The sequence below is a fragment of the Cyclopterus lumpus genome, chromosome 14 (assembly GCF_009769545.1).
Source record: "Cyclopterus lumpus isolate fCycLum1 chromosome 14, fCycLum1.pri, whole genome shotgun sequence".
Lineage (NCBI taxonomy): Eukaryota > Metazoa > Chordata > Actinopteri > Perciformes > Cyclopteridae > Cyclopterus > Cyclopterus lumpus.
The window spans coordinates 20337053-20351096 of NC_046979.1; the positions used below are offsets into that span (position 1 = coordinate 20337053).

Below are 14044 nucleotides of genomic sequence, written 5' to 3' on the forward strand. Positions count from 1 at the left end.
GCTGTTTACCTCACGGTGCAGACCAGAACAGTCTGTATATTTTGAGAAGATACAACATTAAAAAAAAGACTTGCGCTGTTGGTTTCAGAGGAAAATTCTCAAAGAAATGGAAGAAAATAATATTTGTAACAATATGCAAGCAATAGTTTGAATTAATGTTACATTTTGCAGATTTTTTAAATAAATCTATCCCTCTGAAAATAACAGAACAAAAGTTTCCTTGGTGTTGAGTGTATATCTCTCAGTTGCTCATGACTGCACAGACCTCCCTCCCATTCATGGAGGCAGTTATATGACTTGTCAGCCAACAGATCTCTGCCACAAACATACACTCGGTTCTCCCAAGGCACAGAAAACAATTAGCATTACAGAGAGGCCATCTTTCCACCGTGGCTGAAGAGAGAAACCGAAGGTTGTTAGTAGAGGGGAGAATCACAGCTGAGCAACAAAGCATCATCAATATGTATTCATAGACATGGATACTGTCTACAATGGGCTTCACCATGCTGACAGGGGGAGAGATGGCGGGAGGGGAAAATGACTACTCGGGAACAGTCACATAATGAAAAATAAGCCAAAGAAAAGCGAAGCACTAGGACAACAAATGTAACAAGAATTTATCCATAGAATTGTTTCTTTTTTCTTTCTTTTTTTAAACGGAGGAGCAATATTTAGCGATGGCATGCATGGCATTTTGCACATGGAACACGACTTTAAAGGGGAATACATTCAAAAGCACTTGGGAAGTTGACTCACACATAAGGGGGTCCTCAAGGCCCCCACGTGTGTCCCCCCCTCTGCAAGCCCTTGGCAAAATATTTGTTCCTTAGGATAAAAAGAAGTGTGAAAGCTGTTTTGGCAGGACACTTTGCTTCACATGGCAGTGAGAACTGTTCTGCAGTCCAAACTTAAAATGGCAATTGTACACTTCCAGTAGATGGTTTGATTGGTGCGCTATACAGATGCTTTATACAGGGGATTAAGGCCATGTGTCCACCAGGAATCTGCTTTTAGTTACTAGGGCTAGATAGAGATGGAAGCGCTGCATGGCTCCTCCCTCTGCTATTGCTCTGTTGCTGGACAAAAAAAACGAATCCGGTGCATTTCTGACGATATTTTTTTCACCTCTCGTAAATGTACGATGAGAACCTCAAACATGCTAAGCTATCATCACTGCCAGCAACATGCAACAGCATTTCTCCTTCATTGTTAATGCAAAAAAAAGGAGCTGTAAATGATGGATCCCAGTGGACACGCAGCTTAAATTGACGTCATAACGCCAATCTTACAAAATATTTCATGGAGATTGGGGTCCAAAATATTTTCAATTGGTGTCATAAAAGACAAGCATCTGTAAAAAATATATATGGCGGGATGTATCACGCTTGAGGAGAATGCTAAGAGCGTTTCAGAACATGATCATTTGACAATAAAGGATGTCAATGTTGACATCCACATAGACCACCCTTAAATTAATACACAGCATGTCACAACTTGTAGTAATCTATGTAGAACTGAAAGACACAGAATACCACCATAAATTGGTGTATATACTTTTATAATGATAAATCAGCATTAGCTGGATGGAACTCCAGTTCTATGAATACGTAAGAAGCCATTTTATGGACTTCGCTATTGTTTATGTTTTTCTATAAAGGAAGTATTTAGTGGTACAGCGCTCTTTATTGTTAGCATTACGCCGGCTGCCTCGATGAACTGCTGTCTCTCTCACACATGTGGTATCCACACAGACAGCCCTGCTTTCTACATATGTGAGGGGGTGTTGCTCATAGGTGGAGAGGGTTGTCCACTAATTGGAAGATTGGTGGTTTGATCCCCAGCTCCTCTACTCCTCTGCCAAGGTGTCCTTGGGCCAAATGGTGAAACACAAATTGCTCCTGAAGGCTGTGCAATTTTTCTGTCACGTCTGTGACATGTCCTACAGCTATAGACATTGAAACTGTAGTAATGTTTCTGGTATGATGTCAGTACACTGTCAAAAGATCATTTTCACTGTCTATTTTTGCTGTGAACACGTTGAAAAGACCTACAATTTCTAGAAGATAGGCAACGTATGCAGTGAGGCTGCTGTAACCCGTTTACATGGGCACCAAAATAATAAAGCAAGAGGTTACCCAACACACTACGGATGAGTGGCCTGGGGCCAGGGATGGATGTGATTGGCCCTCCAAATCCCTACGAGGCTCATCTTCAGACTCAGAGGAAGGGCAAGGATTACTTGGAGCAGCTGGATGTCAGATTAACATTTTGCTGGATGTTAGTATAGTAAGTTGGAGGAATGGCATGTTGAGCTTTAGATGGCCTAAACCATAGGAGCCTGTGTCCATCCTACAGTATGTAGTGCACAGTTGATTGTAAACACCAGAGGCATCCTGGTAAGAAGTGTGTTAATCCTTGACAATCTCCTTGGCAATCAGATGGGTCTTGTAGTCCTCAGGGAGCCTCCTAAGAATGCTAGCCTAGGCAGCATTAACATATAATAAATTGGACAGGATCAAGCAGCAATTGATTCCTTTCTGAGGAAGATGGCAAAACAGTGGAAATGGATTACCACTGGGCCAAAGGCAGGAAAAGGGAACCATGCATTTTGTAGCAAAATACATTTCCACAAGATCAGCAGTTAGCAACGTATTCTGTTATTTCTTGGCGTAGTGAAAAATGGGGACATATAACCCAGGTCTTATACTTGGCATTTTAAGCCGAGATGGGAGTGGAATAGAAGGAGTAGTTCTCCTCTATGATATCTTACAATGACGTCACGTTTGCTGAAGAGTTCTTTTTTTCCGCATGGATTCAAGGTTTACTGAGGTAAACACCAATCTTCCCACTAAATTATTGCATACTACTAGAGTGACTTGGTCTGCCTCAGGATGCTTGTCACTGGAATGTAGTCCAGTTTGGCTTTGCACAGATGTGTTTTTAGGCTTTTGTACCAAATACTATAATGAAATGTATTATATTCCCTTATGACATTTGCTGAATAAATGTTCAGAATAGCAAAGTAAGTAATAATTAAATATGAATGAACAATACACATTTAAATTGTTTTTAGGCTGATAAGAGCACCATTGCCTTGCTTATATGTAACCTGTGGTAGAGTTATCTGTTACTTGGTCAGTTAGCAAACCACTCAAGCATGAAATCATGTTGGTGATACAACCGACCTAATTCATTGGCTAACTGATGGCATATGCATATCAGAATGCATAATGTACTGAAGACTGCAGAACTTAAAATGCATAGCCACTTTAAGAAAAAGGAAAAAGAAAAGAACTGAAATGAACTACACGTGTTGACTGAAGGAAGGAACAAATCAAACAAAGACTCAGCGTCTTGTATTCCCCTTTAAAGGACGAGGTGATCAAAAAAAGTCCCACCTGCTAACCCCCCCCTTTCAGACATGGATCCAACCCTTACCTATTGCGGTGTAGAGGACCTGGTCACAACAACGCTGCCCAGATAGCTGAGATCAATCAAAAACAAAGCAGGTAAGACTCCAGGAGCCATCAAGAACCACCATACTGCCCCTAATTCATAATGATGGAGACATTGCAGTACATGAGAAGCGGACAGGCCCTGTGACACACTTTGCCCAACAACCTTTCCTTGGTAGTCAGACCTCGGGGTGTCCTGGGGGCAATTAAAGGAGTTTGGGAGAGGAGGGTTACAGAAAGGGAAGGGGAAGTAGGGTAGGAGAAAATCTGAGAGGTTGGAAGATAAGGGAGAATTGGTCATGCAGTCAGGTTACTAAGGCCGAGGATGGGCCGCAGGGCCTGCCAAGATGAACTCTTCTTTAAGCATCCCTCTGCATGATAAAGGCATCTTCAAAGGCTTGGAGCTAGGCATAACAATGGGTGTTTGCTTTGTCTGGGGAATCAATTGGATGAATATTATGGGATTCCTCCTGTTAGGTGAAAGCAGGGTAAAGCATGATACAGATGGAAAAACAGGGATCCTGTGGTGATGTCTGCAAATTCCCAGGCCTTGAGGGGCTTGTGCCAAGCAAATTACAGTGTATTTCATCCGTGTGGACTGTATCCCCAAAAGGTCTGAAATGTAATCTGTGAAGCGAATGCATTGTTTTGTCAATTCAACATATAATTTGTTTCACAGTTTATACTTTTATGTTTCACTGTAAAATGCAATGTATTTTTCATGGGGATCGTTTTGGGACAATGCTTCACAGATTCAATGGGTGAATACCTCTAACTTGATGTCTGACATGAAAAGCAGCATTGACCAAACTGAACTTCCATAGCTCATCAAATGAATAATCACAACCAAATGGTTTCCTTCAAACATACAGTTTTCATTGTTCACATAAAAGTGTTAACAAATGAAAAAAACATCTAAAACAAAACAAAACAAATTTGCCACAGAGATGATTTAAAAATTGATGGATAGCACTTTCTCTAACCAAAATGTGAGAGCAACTTCATACATCAAAGCATTATGGGGCAGATGACTCAAATGGTATCCTTTTTGGCATGCCTAATGCACCTACCCTGAAGCTGACAACTGGTGTGGAGAGGGCTCAGATGGAAGGATCCCCTCTTCAGTCCTCCTCTGAGATGGCATCTGCCCAAATATGTTGCTGCTTTCCATGGGGGGTGACGGGGACTGGGAAGCTGGGTAGCTGGTTGCAGAGGTGGCAAAGGCCATTTGGGAACGGTAGCTGGGACTTGCTCTCCTGCTACCCTGGCCTTGGGCAGGTGAGGAGGAGGGACTAGATCTCCTGGAGAAGCTGGCTGTGGAAGGAGGGAGGAGGGTAATCTCAGACATCTCTGGGGGTATGTGAGGTTGGACAATGCCGGGACGTGGCCTGGGACGTACTACAATCTCTGGGGAGCACTCGTGAGAACTGAGGGGGCTTTGGGTGAGGGGTGAGAGTCGGGAGGGCTGGAGAACCACCTGATGCATGCCAGAATCCATCCTACGAGCCTGTCGGGGACTGAAACGAGGGGTGGTTTCAAACCATCGTGTGTCCAAACTACTGAATGAGCTAGGGACAATATGGGCCATTGGATCGGTGTAAGGCAAAACCGGCACACCCATACCATGGCTTGTGTGTCTTAGCGGCCCTAAATGTGCCTCTTGCATAGCAAAATGCTTGGCTGGGGAGCCACGAGGCCTGGCCCTGCTGGGAGACTTGCTTGAGCGGCTCTTTGGGGCCTGCAGGGGCAGGACACCTGGGTAAGTAGGCATTGGAAGGGAGGAGGGCTGGAAAGCACTCAGGGGAAGAACATGAGGTGGAGGAGGATAGGGTGAGTCGTGGCGGAGATGCAAAGGATGATGGGGCGGAAAAATGAACTGGGGCCCCTCCAAACTTGCAAAGGTGAAATCCAGTCCCTGCCAAATCTCCGGGGAACGAGAGGAAGAGGTGAGTGTCAGAGGAAGTGGGAAACCAGGGACAGCATATTGTGGGAAATCACCCTCCCCCATTTCTTCAGGAATCATGGGATGACCAAAAGGACCTTCAGCAAGGTATGGAGGGGAGGACATGACTGAGCTGAGAGGGCTATTATCAGGCATGTAAAAAGGAGGTGGAGGTTCATGATTCCCAGGGGGGCCTAGGTAGCCGTAGAAAGCTCTGTGGTGGAGAGAACCTCGAATCTGCCCAGTGGCCTGGAGCCGACTGCTCTCCATGATGGTCATACCTTCGAAGGGCCTCTGGAAACGAGGGCTGTAGGCTGGAGGTTGCAGGTAGGATTCCTGACTGGAGATTGGAGAAATCTGGTGATGCCGGAGTGGTGCCATAACTGGGGGAAGAGGCCTGGGATCGTCATTCTCTTCGTCTGACTGACGGAATTCCGGATAGAGGTCTGATTCTTCCACAAAGGGGAATCCCTCAATTCGCAGAGGCTTAACAGACATTTCTGGGTCAGTGGGATCTATGACAAAGCGTCCATCTGGGCCTCGGCAGATGAGTTCAATTGGTGTTGTTGCTTCAGCTTCATGCTTTGAGATGCCATATTTCTTGCTCGTTATTGCTCTTTTGGTCTTTTTGTATAAAGACAATTCCTCCCTCTTCCCCGGGCTTGGGGGTGGTTTCATCCCACGCTGGTCATGACTATCTTCAGATGATTCTGACAGGGATGCCTTTGAACGAATGCTCTCTGGGCTCACCTTTCCTGACGATGACCTACAGAAAAGAATACAGAAGAAGTGAATCTTTAAATATTCATGAAGCCAGTACTCAGCGCAAAGCTTCAATGAAGGTGCTGCAAACTGATCCAGCTACAATAAAATAAAAATGATAACACACCTTGCACAGAAACATGGGATATAGAATCACAGGTTTAATTAGTAATATCAATGACGGCTGCACTCCATTGACAGGATTATGACTTCTACTTGATTACGGGTCTATAGTAAACAAAGATATCCTGCAAAATATGTTGCCTGCTAATTACCAATCAGTACAATTAAGAATAATGAAATACCCTAACTTAATAACCTGTGTGTTGTTTGCAACATCTTCACAAGTTTATAGGGTTATCACAACCCTCCAATGTCTTCAATGTTTCAGAGCTGGGAAGAAAGCCTTCTTTAGTGACATGTGCAGTACTGTCTGGAGTCAAGCTTGGGCGTTACAGCTTGCTTGACCACTACAGGTCCAAAAAGTAAGAATACATGACAATGCCGTAGGAAGAAAGAAAGCTAGCCTTTGCACTAGATTTCAGCAATACTAGTTGTCATCAACCACAATGTAACGGTAGGCAGGTGTGATTGACAGGTGTGGGAGCACAGGCTTTGATCCAAGACACATGCAGAGGAGTGAGAATATAACCAACCATAGCTGGGGGTGAAACCGGCTTTGTGTCAATACCAGGTCAAAGGTCATTCTAATAAAAGCCAGCTGAGACGACTCAATTGCTGCAACTGTCCTTTTTTTCTGTGGCCGGCTTTGTTGAGATTTCTGGGTGGCATCAAAGATCACGTGGTGACAAATATACCGTGTACTACTATTTGAGAATATGACCAGTACACACCACACTTTAAACTACATGATATGAAACTTGGTTCTCATTCCGCAATACATTTTTTGTTCTTCTTATAGGAAGGAGTAAATGAAAACAATGATTTGTTTTAAAGTCACAGTTACTTTATTTCGTGGGAAAAATAACATATAGCCAATCCTCATAGGAATCACTCAGGCTTATGCTTGTAATATAAGTAGTCTTTATAAGGCAGCTGACACTAAAAAACACTGTTACATGTGGTAGATACTCCAGCTGTGTTTCCAAGTGCCTACTCAGATGTAGTTTCTGTGAGAATGCACATCTGCGAAATTGAGCTATAGAGACAAATAATACTGAAATATAAAGAAGCTTGTTGTCATACACTATGGTGATAATTTCTATCCATATATATATATATAATGTAACAGAAATACATACACCACAACAACTATGCGTGTCTTAATAATGCCTTTTCTGTGTTCACATAAAAGACTTATCATACAATGTAACAATTACTTTTCTGTTATGTCTTTTGAGTTGACCATCATTCCTATTGGTTACATTAATACAAAATCTGTAACATAGGTTGTTAAGCTGATGATACTATTGCATCACTGTTTCTCTAAGAAATTGGGATGATAACCAAGAGAAATAGTGGCCACAACGATAAAATGGAGGCTATTTACTGTAAAATCTGAATCTTCACTTCATGTAGACAGTAAGAAATGCAGCTGATCCTCTCAAAATTGGCTGTTTCACGACAAAATTAATTAGCAACTGAATGACGATTCAGTGATCACTACTGATGCTGAACAACAAAGAGGTTCTTTAAATTTACTCAATCATTATTCAATCAGATAAAATACTGGGTACAGACATGATTTTTCACAAGTTTACACATATTGTCATAAGCAGCAGTTGGCACTGTAAGCACTGTGATCTTGAAGCTAAAAATGCAGATTGACAACTGAAACACTCGGTTTTCATTTTATGAAACAAGGTGGATTAACAGGCAGAAGAACAAAGACTGTGACAGCATCTGGGATGAAAAAAGGAATCGTGGTGACGTGAATCAATTCCAAAGTGTCAAAAAACAAGGTGTTCCAGTTCACCCTGAGGTGAAACAGTTATTCAAAAGAGTGAGAAAGGACCCATCGAATACACAGCTCAAACCATAGCTATGCCTACAACGCAGTGCTGTCAACAATGCAGAACACAAGGATTATGTTAAAGGTATAGTTTTGAGAAGATTGATTCTCTCATATCTGTATGGTTACTATAAGGCTACAGACCAAAGCTGGTTAGCTTAGCTTAGCATAAAGACTCCAGTGGTGACAAAATCAGCCTACCTGCACCACTCCAAAATGTCTATTCCTTTAACAAATAAAGTGAAGCACTGTGGTTGAACGCACATACCGGGAATGATTTCATTGCTCTAGGAAGAAGTCCCTTAATATTGAGATATGATTCATATAAATATACTGTATGTTTATAATAGCCATAACCTGCAATGCATGATGTCATTTACCACAATAAAACTATTTTCTTTACTTTCATTTCATGACCTGCCTCTCATTGATGCTTCAACAAACCATTAACATACAGTGAATGACCAGTACACTGTACGTAATCGTGGTGAACGTCGATGCTGCTACGATGAAGCAATAGCCAGGGGATGGTTGGGTTAGCTTAGCATTAGGACAGGAAGAGGGAACAGCTAAAAGTACACAAATTAACATGTAATATCTCATTTGTTTCCCTCTGCTTCCAGTCTCAATGCTAAGCTAAGCTAACCAACCCCTGGTCCTACCTTCATATAGACAGTACAGACAGTAGACATATCGATTCTGATTTAGCTTTAACCCGAAAGACAATAATGTGTTTTCCCAAAATGTTAAATGATTCCTTTTCAAAGTTTTCAGTTTCTACTAGAACATGTGTACATGCTTATATGTACATGATAAAACACATAATGTATCTCATACTGTCTGTCTGAATACACCTGTAGTCGCCCTCTGTCTGAAACGCTCCGTTTTAGCGACTGTATCTTTAAGCCCCCCTCCCGTAAAAGCCTAGTCTGCTCTGATTGGTCAGTATTTTTTAAGTCTTTCCGCACTTTTGCGTTGTTGGCGTCTTCACAGCATCGCTGCAGCCAATCGGGACTCAATGTGTGCGTCAACCACACAGAGTTTAGCGGTGATTCATTCACTGAAACAACAAAGTCCAGAAATAATTACGCAAAAGTGAACATGTCGCATTATCTACTCCTGCTGTCCTGAATAGGGATGAGTGCTCAGCTAAGAGATATTAGCAAACTGATATTGTAATCCTCTACATTTAAATCTTGTCCCGCATTACATTACATTACATGTCATTTCGCTGACGCTTATATCCAAAGCGACTTACAACCATGTTACATTCATACACTGTAGACACAGCTACAGGGAACAATGCAGGGTTAAGTGTCTTGCTCAAGGAGACATCGACTAGGGCGGGGATTGAACCGCCAACCCCCTGATTGAAAGACAGACCTACTAACCACTGACCCACAGTCGCATGCTTTCACATCCCTAATAATCAAGGCTAAACTTATATATATATATATTTGACATCTTCTGACGATGAAGATCCTTCACCTTTTATCAATGAAAGACCCAGACCGATTTGGCCAGACGCATGCAGCCAGGCCAGGACTCTGGGGGAGCCGGGGGTTGAGCCAAAGTACAAAAGGGGGGTGTATACTGTGTGCAAGAGGGAGGGGGGGGGGGGGGGGGGGGGGGGGGGGGGCAGCGGTTGGCACACTCACTGAGGACTGGAGGGTCGAGGCCTGTACCTGCCTGCGTCCGGCCCCCTCCCAGTAGGGTTCAATGCTGGAATGAGGTGGGGTCCTGTAGAATTGGGGAGATCAGACAGTAAGAAGTGAGGAGAATATGGAGGTTAGCAGGAAGCGCGTCAATGAGGGAAATTTTGGAAACGGCAACAGAAAATGAGAGGAAACAGCTGGATTAAGTGGGTTGAAAAAAGGAGAGAAGATCAGAGAGAATAGGGAGAAAGACTTCCATGGAGCAACTAGAGGGAGCTAAAGATAAAGATGTGACCGCTGCATATTTATTGAGGCCAGAGTCCCACAATCTCAGAACCGGAGCACTATTCCACTGATACGACTCAGTTCTCTCTAGGTGTCATCATGAAATGGCCGCGCAGCTGAGGCGCCGCTCTGTCGCATCTCATTGTGAAACATTGGCCTGTGCATGTTGGAGTACAGCAACACTTTGCAAAGCATCCACACAAGCACAGCAACCTGTATTTGGACTTTGCAGATCAGTCAAACTGAATAAAAGTGTAAGTGAGTACGTCAAAGCTGCTATGTTGAGACATTTTAAATGGTTTTGGAGCATCTTTTTTTACCATGGGATGATCGTATACCTCACTCAGGCCTCGCAGAACTTCTGGACCTTCCTCATGGCGGAAATTTTCACCCGCCTGATACGGGTGTAACATGATGGATACTTTCCATATATTAGGTGTGACCTCCAGCCTGTTACTAGAGCCCAGGTTAATCTTATAAGTCACACCTGTGCTATTCCTGCTATGACGTGTCAAAATGTCGGCTGTGAAAAGAGTCTATCGAGGGACCAGAGGCCATGATGGCGGGTTGGAAGGATTATAGGGTCGACAAGGACAGAATTCATGTTGGACGATGTAATTCATTTTTTTATTTCTATAAACACAAGGACCATTCAGAATAACGCAATGATGTGAAGTTGTCCTTGACGTACCAATGGGAAAAGCTGGTATATATGATACTGGCCGCTCCTGTATAAAGCTGGTGAGCTGTTTGATTGTGGGGCAGGCAGTAGAGCTCTGAGCAGTGTAGCAGTGTAGCAGTGAAGGAGTGAAGCAGTGTAGCAGTGTAGGAGTGAAGGAGTGTAGCAGTGTAGCAGTGAAGGAGTGTAGCAGTGTAGCAGTGAAGGAGTGAAGCAGTGTAGCAGTGTAGCAGTGAAGGAGTGTAGCAGTGAAGCAGTGTAGCAGTGTAGCAGTGAAGGAGTGAAGCAGTGTAGCAGTGAAGCAGTGTAGCAGTGTAGCAGTGAAGCAGTGTAGCAGTGTAGCAGTGAAGGAGTGAAGCAGTGTAGCAGTGAAGGAGTGAAGGAGTGAAGCAGTGTAGCAGTGAAGGAGTGAAGCAGTGTAGCAGTGAAGGAGTGTAGCAGTGAAGGAGTGAAGGAGTGAAGCAGTGTAGCAGTGAAGGAGTGAAGCAGTGTAGCAGTGAAGGAGTGTAGCAGTGAAGGAGTGAAGGAGTGAAGCAGTGTAGCAGTGAAGGAGTGTAGCAGTGTAGCAGTGAAGGAGTGAAGCAGTGTAGCAGTGAAGGAGTGTAGCAGTGAAGGAGTGTAGCAGTGTAGCAGTGAAGGAGTGAAGCAGTGAAGGAGTGTAGCAGTGAAGGAGTGAAGGAGTGAAGCAGTGTAGCAGTGAAGGAGTGTAGCAGTGAAGGAGTGAAGGAGTGTAGCAGTGTAGCAATGAAGGAGTGAAGCAGTGAAGGAGTGAAGGAGTGTAGCAGTGAAGGAGTGAAACAGTGTAGCAGTGAAGGAGTGTAGCAGTGTAGCAATGAAGGAGTGAAGCAGCGAAGCAGCGTAGCAGCGTAGCAGCAGCAGTGTAGCAGTGTGGTGAGTCATGCTGGGGTTACTTACGGTGTTCCCATGCTTTTCCTGCAGTGGGTTATGGAGAGAGGGGGGTCTGGAGGAGGGAGGAAGACAGACAAAGGCCATTAGTGCCATTTAAGATGAATTTTAAATGTAGGTTTTTAGTATGTTTGCATGATAATTACTGCAGCGTTTTCCGTCTCTCGTTTCAGAACTACTCAAACGAAAAAGTTCCCAATGAGATTTTTATCACTAAATAGAGGCAGTTAGAGGAAGTGTGACGGATGACCTGCTTTCACATTTATTGTAAAATGTTATGTTTTAAGGAGAACTCAAAGTCCCCGCACATCGTAGTTATACTGAGGAAAAGGCTTTTTTGGTATTCATGATAAACAACACTGATCCAAGACATTTACATATTTTTATGTTTATAGAAACTTCATTCCCCGGAGACAACATCAGTGATGCTGTTGTTGAGCCTAGAGCAGAGTTGGATACCGAGTCAAAGGAAAATAGTCAAATGCAAATGAGGCTTTAATAAAAACCATCAAAAATAATAAGTGACTCGAGGCATGGCTGCTTTCTGAGGTCATTAAGCTTTGTTTTGCCTGCATTCTAAGTCAAACAATGAAATGGATGTTTCCGGTTTGAACTGGAAACAGATAAAGCAGCATGAGGTTGCAGTTTAGGTACCTGGATCAGTTAAGTACAGGTTAGGTAATGTGTGGTATATGTGTCACAGTGACTGTATACATGAGGGTATGGAAGCCCCGAGTGGTAAATGTGTCACAGTGACTGTATACATGAGGGTATGGAAGCCCTGAGTGGTAAATGTGTCACAGTGACTGTATACATGAGGGTATGGAAGCCCTGAGTGGTAAATGTGTCACAGTGACTGTATACATGAGGGTATGGAAGCCCTGAGTGGAGAGTGAGAAAAGAATGCTGGTGACCCATTTTCAAAGTCTAAATCTAAATCTAAATGTTTAGTTTTATTTACTGTGTTTGTGACTTAAGAACAAGTTCCTTACATTTAGTTGTTATCCATGTAACAGGAAAAAAAACGTTTGTACGGGTGAATTTTTCTTTGTCAGTAGCATTTTTCTGAGTTTGTTAATACTCATTTGAGCAACAAGTGGCTGGAGTCTTCAATGTAAGAGTTTTAATTTCACCATGCACTCAAGCTACATATATTTTGTGTTAGCAAGTTGATTAAAGTGTAGTTAATAATATTATATTCCACTTATAGATCTCTCTGAATGCTACACGCTGGCCCTTTAATGTATTCTGAACAACATGAAATAATCTTCTCATTGGCTTAGAGATATTGGAGACAGCTGTTAATGACCAGGACTTTTCCCCTCACCTCTTTTCCTCTTAAGCTTCCGCCTGCGCTGCTTGTTGACGAAGCAGGCCGCCATCGTACTGAACAGGACGGCTGCTGCCAGGAAACAGATGGTGGCCACGATGCCGGCCACCACAGGCCGCGCCAGGCCACGCTCCTCCACCATCTCCGGAGGGGGGAAGAAGTCTGTGGGGTGAGGAGGGAGGAGTCAGGGACGCGGAGCTGGTTGGAGTCACCATGTAGCATCAAAATGAAAAGGATGTCAAAAAGAAGAAGGACGTGACAGTTTGGATGTGGCCTTCCCGGAGGTTGTGGGAAAAGAAAGGAGGAGCGAGCAAAGAGAACAAAGAAACAAATGTTAAACTTTAAGTTTGCTCACGAGACTTTTGATATGGCACTGCCCAAGATTATGGCTAATGCCGACATTCATATCCCAGCTCCGAAATGGGGGCTGATATTTACCGTGAGATTACCACGCGTATGTGAGTCCACCGAAAGGGAGCACGCTGTCCCTCCGCGAGAACACACTGTGCTCTGATTAAGCAGCTATTTAACTATGTGAGTTTTCTGAACTTGGGGTTCATTTGACGGTAATATCATGAATAAATAGAAGCTCCTTTGCTTATTTCCACCCAAAATGAGACACCTCGTGCAATAGTTTGTAGTGAAAGGAAAAGCTCTGCCATTTCCAATGAGATTCAAATATGCAGGAGCTGACCTTTACTACTGCACGTGTCTTCAAAACGGCCATTTGTGCAGGATACATGATGACTCAGCAGAATGTAAACTCTTTCTCCCTTGCAGTGTGGAACACTGCAGAGGCCACATGTGCTCTGCCTGAAATAAAGCCTTGTGTCAGATTATGTTGATTTATTAATCTACTTTAAAATCTACCGTTCTGCAAAAAAAAAGTATTTATGAATATGCACATACGTTTCACTGCTGGACACGAGATGTCTCTTACTTCACTGAAAAGTCCATTCTCAACAGTGGTGAAAAGTAACCAAGTACATGTACTCAAGTACTGTATTTGTATTAACTTTGCAGATTCATATCAGTGAAGACAATGTGCAATTTTTGCA

The 14044-nt window shown here is 43.3% G+C and overlaps 1 protein-coding gene across 4 annotated transcripts in view; it reads right to left on the reverse strand.

The window, feature by feature from the left end:
• The window catches only part of LOC117742325 (protein turtle homolog B-like), a 105390-nt gene that overhangs the window by 10024 nt on the left and 81322 nt on the right, over positions 1-14044 (reverse strand). For 2 of the 4 annotated variants that reach the window (XM_034549509.1, XM_034549508.1), the window contains exons 16-18: positions 12984-13148; positions 11666-11711; positions 4526-6163 (exon numbers count right to left, since the gene is read on the reverse strand). In XM_034549509.1, coding sequence (XP_034405400.1) covers positions 4526-6163; positions 11666-11711; positions 12984-13148 — 1849 coding nt within the window. Of the gene's footprint in view, positions 1-3415; positions 3549-4525; positions 6164-11665; positions 11712-12983; positions 13149-14044 lie in introns of those variants that run through there. The other 2 variants (XM_034549512.1, XM_034549510.1) reach the window with 2 other exon arrangements.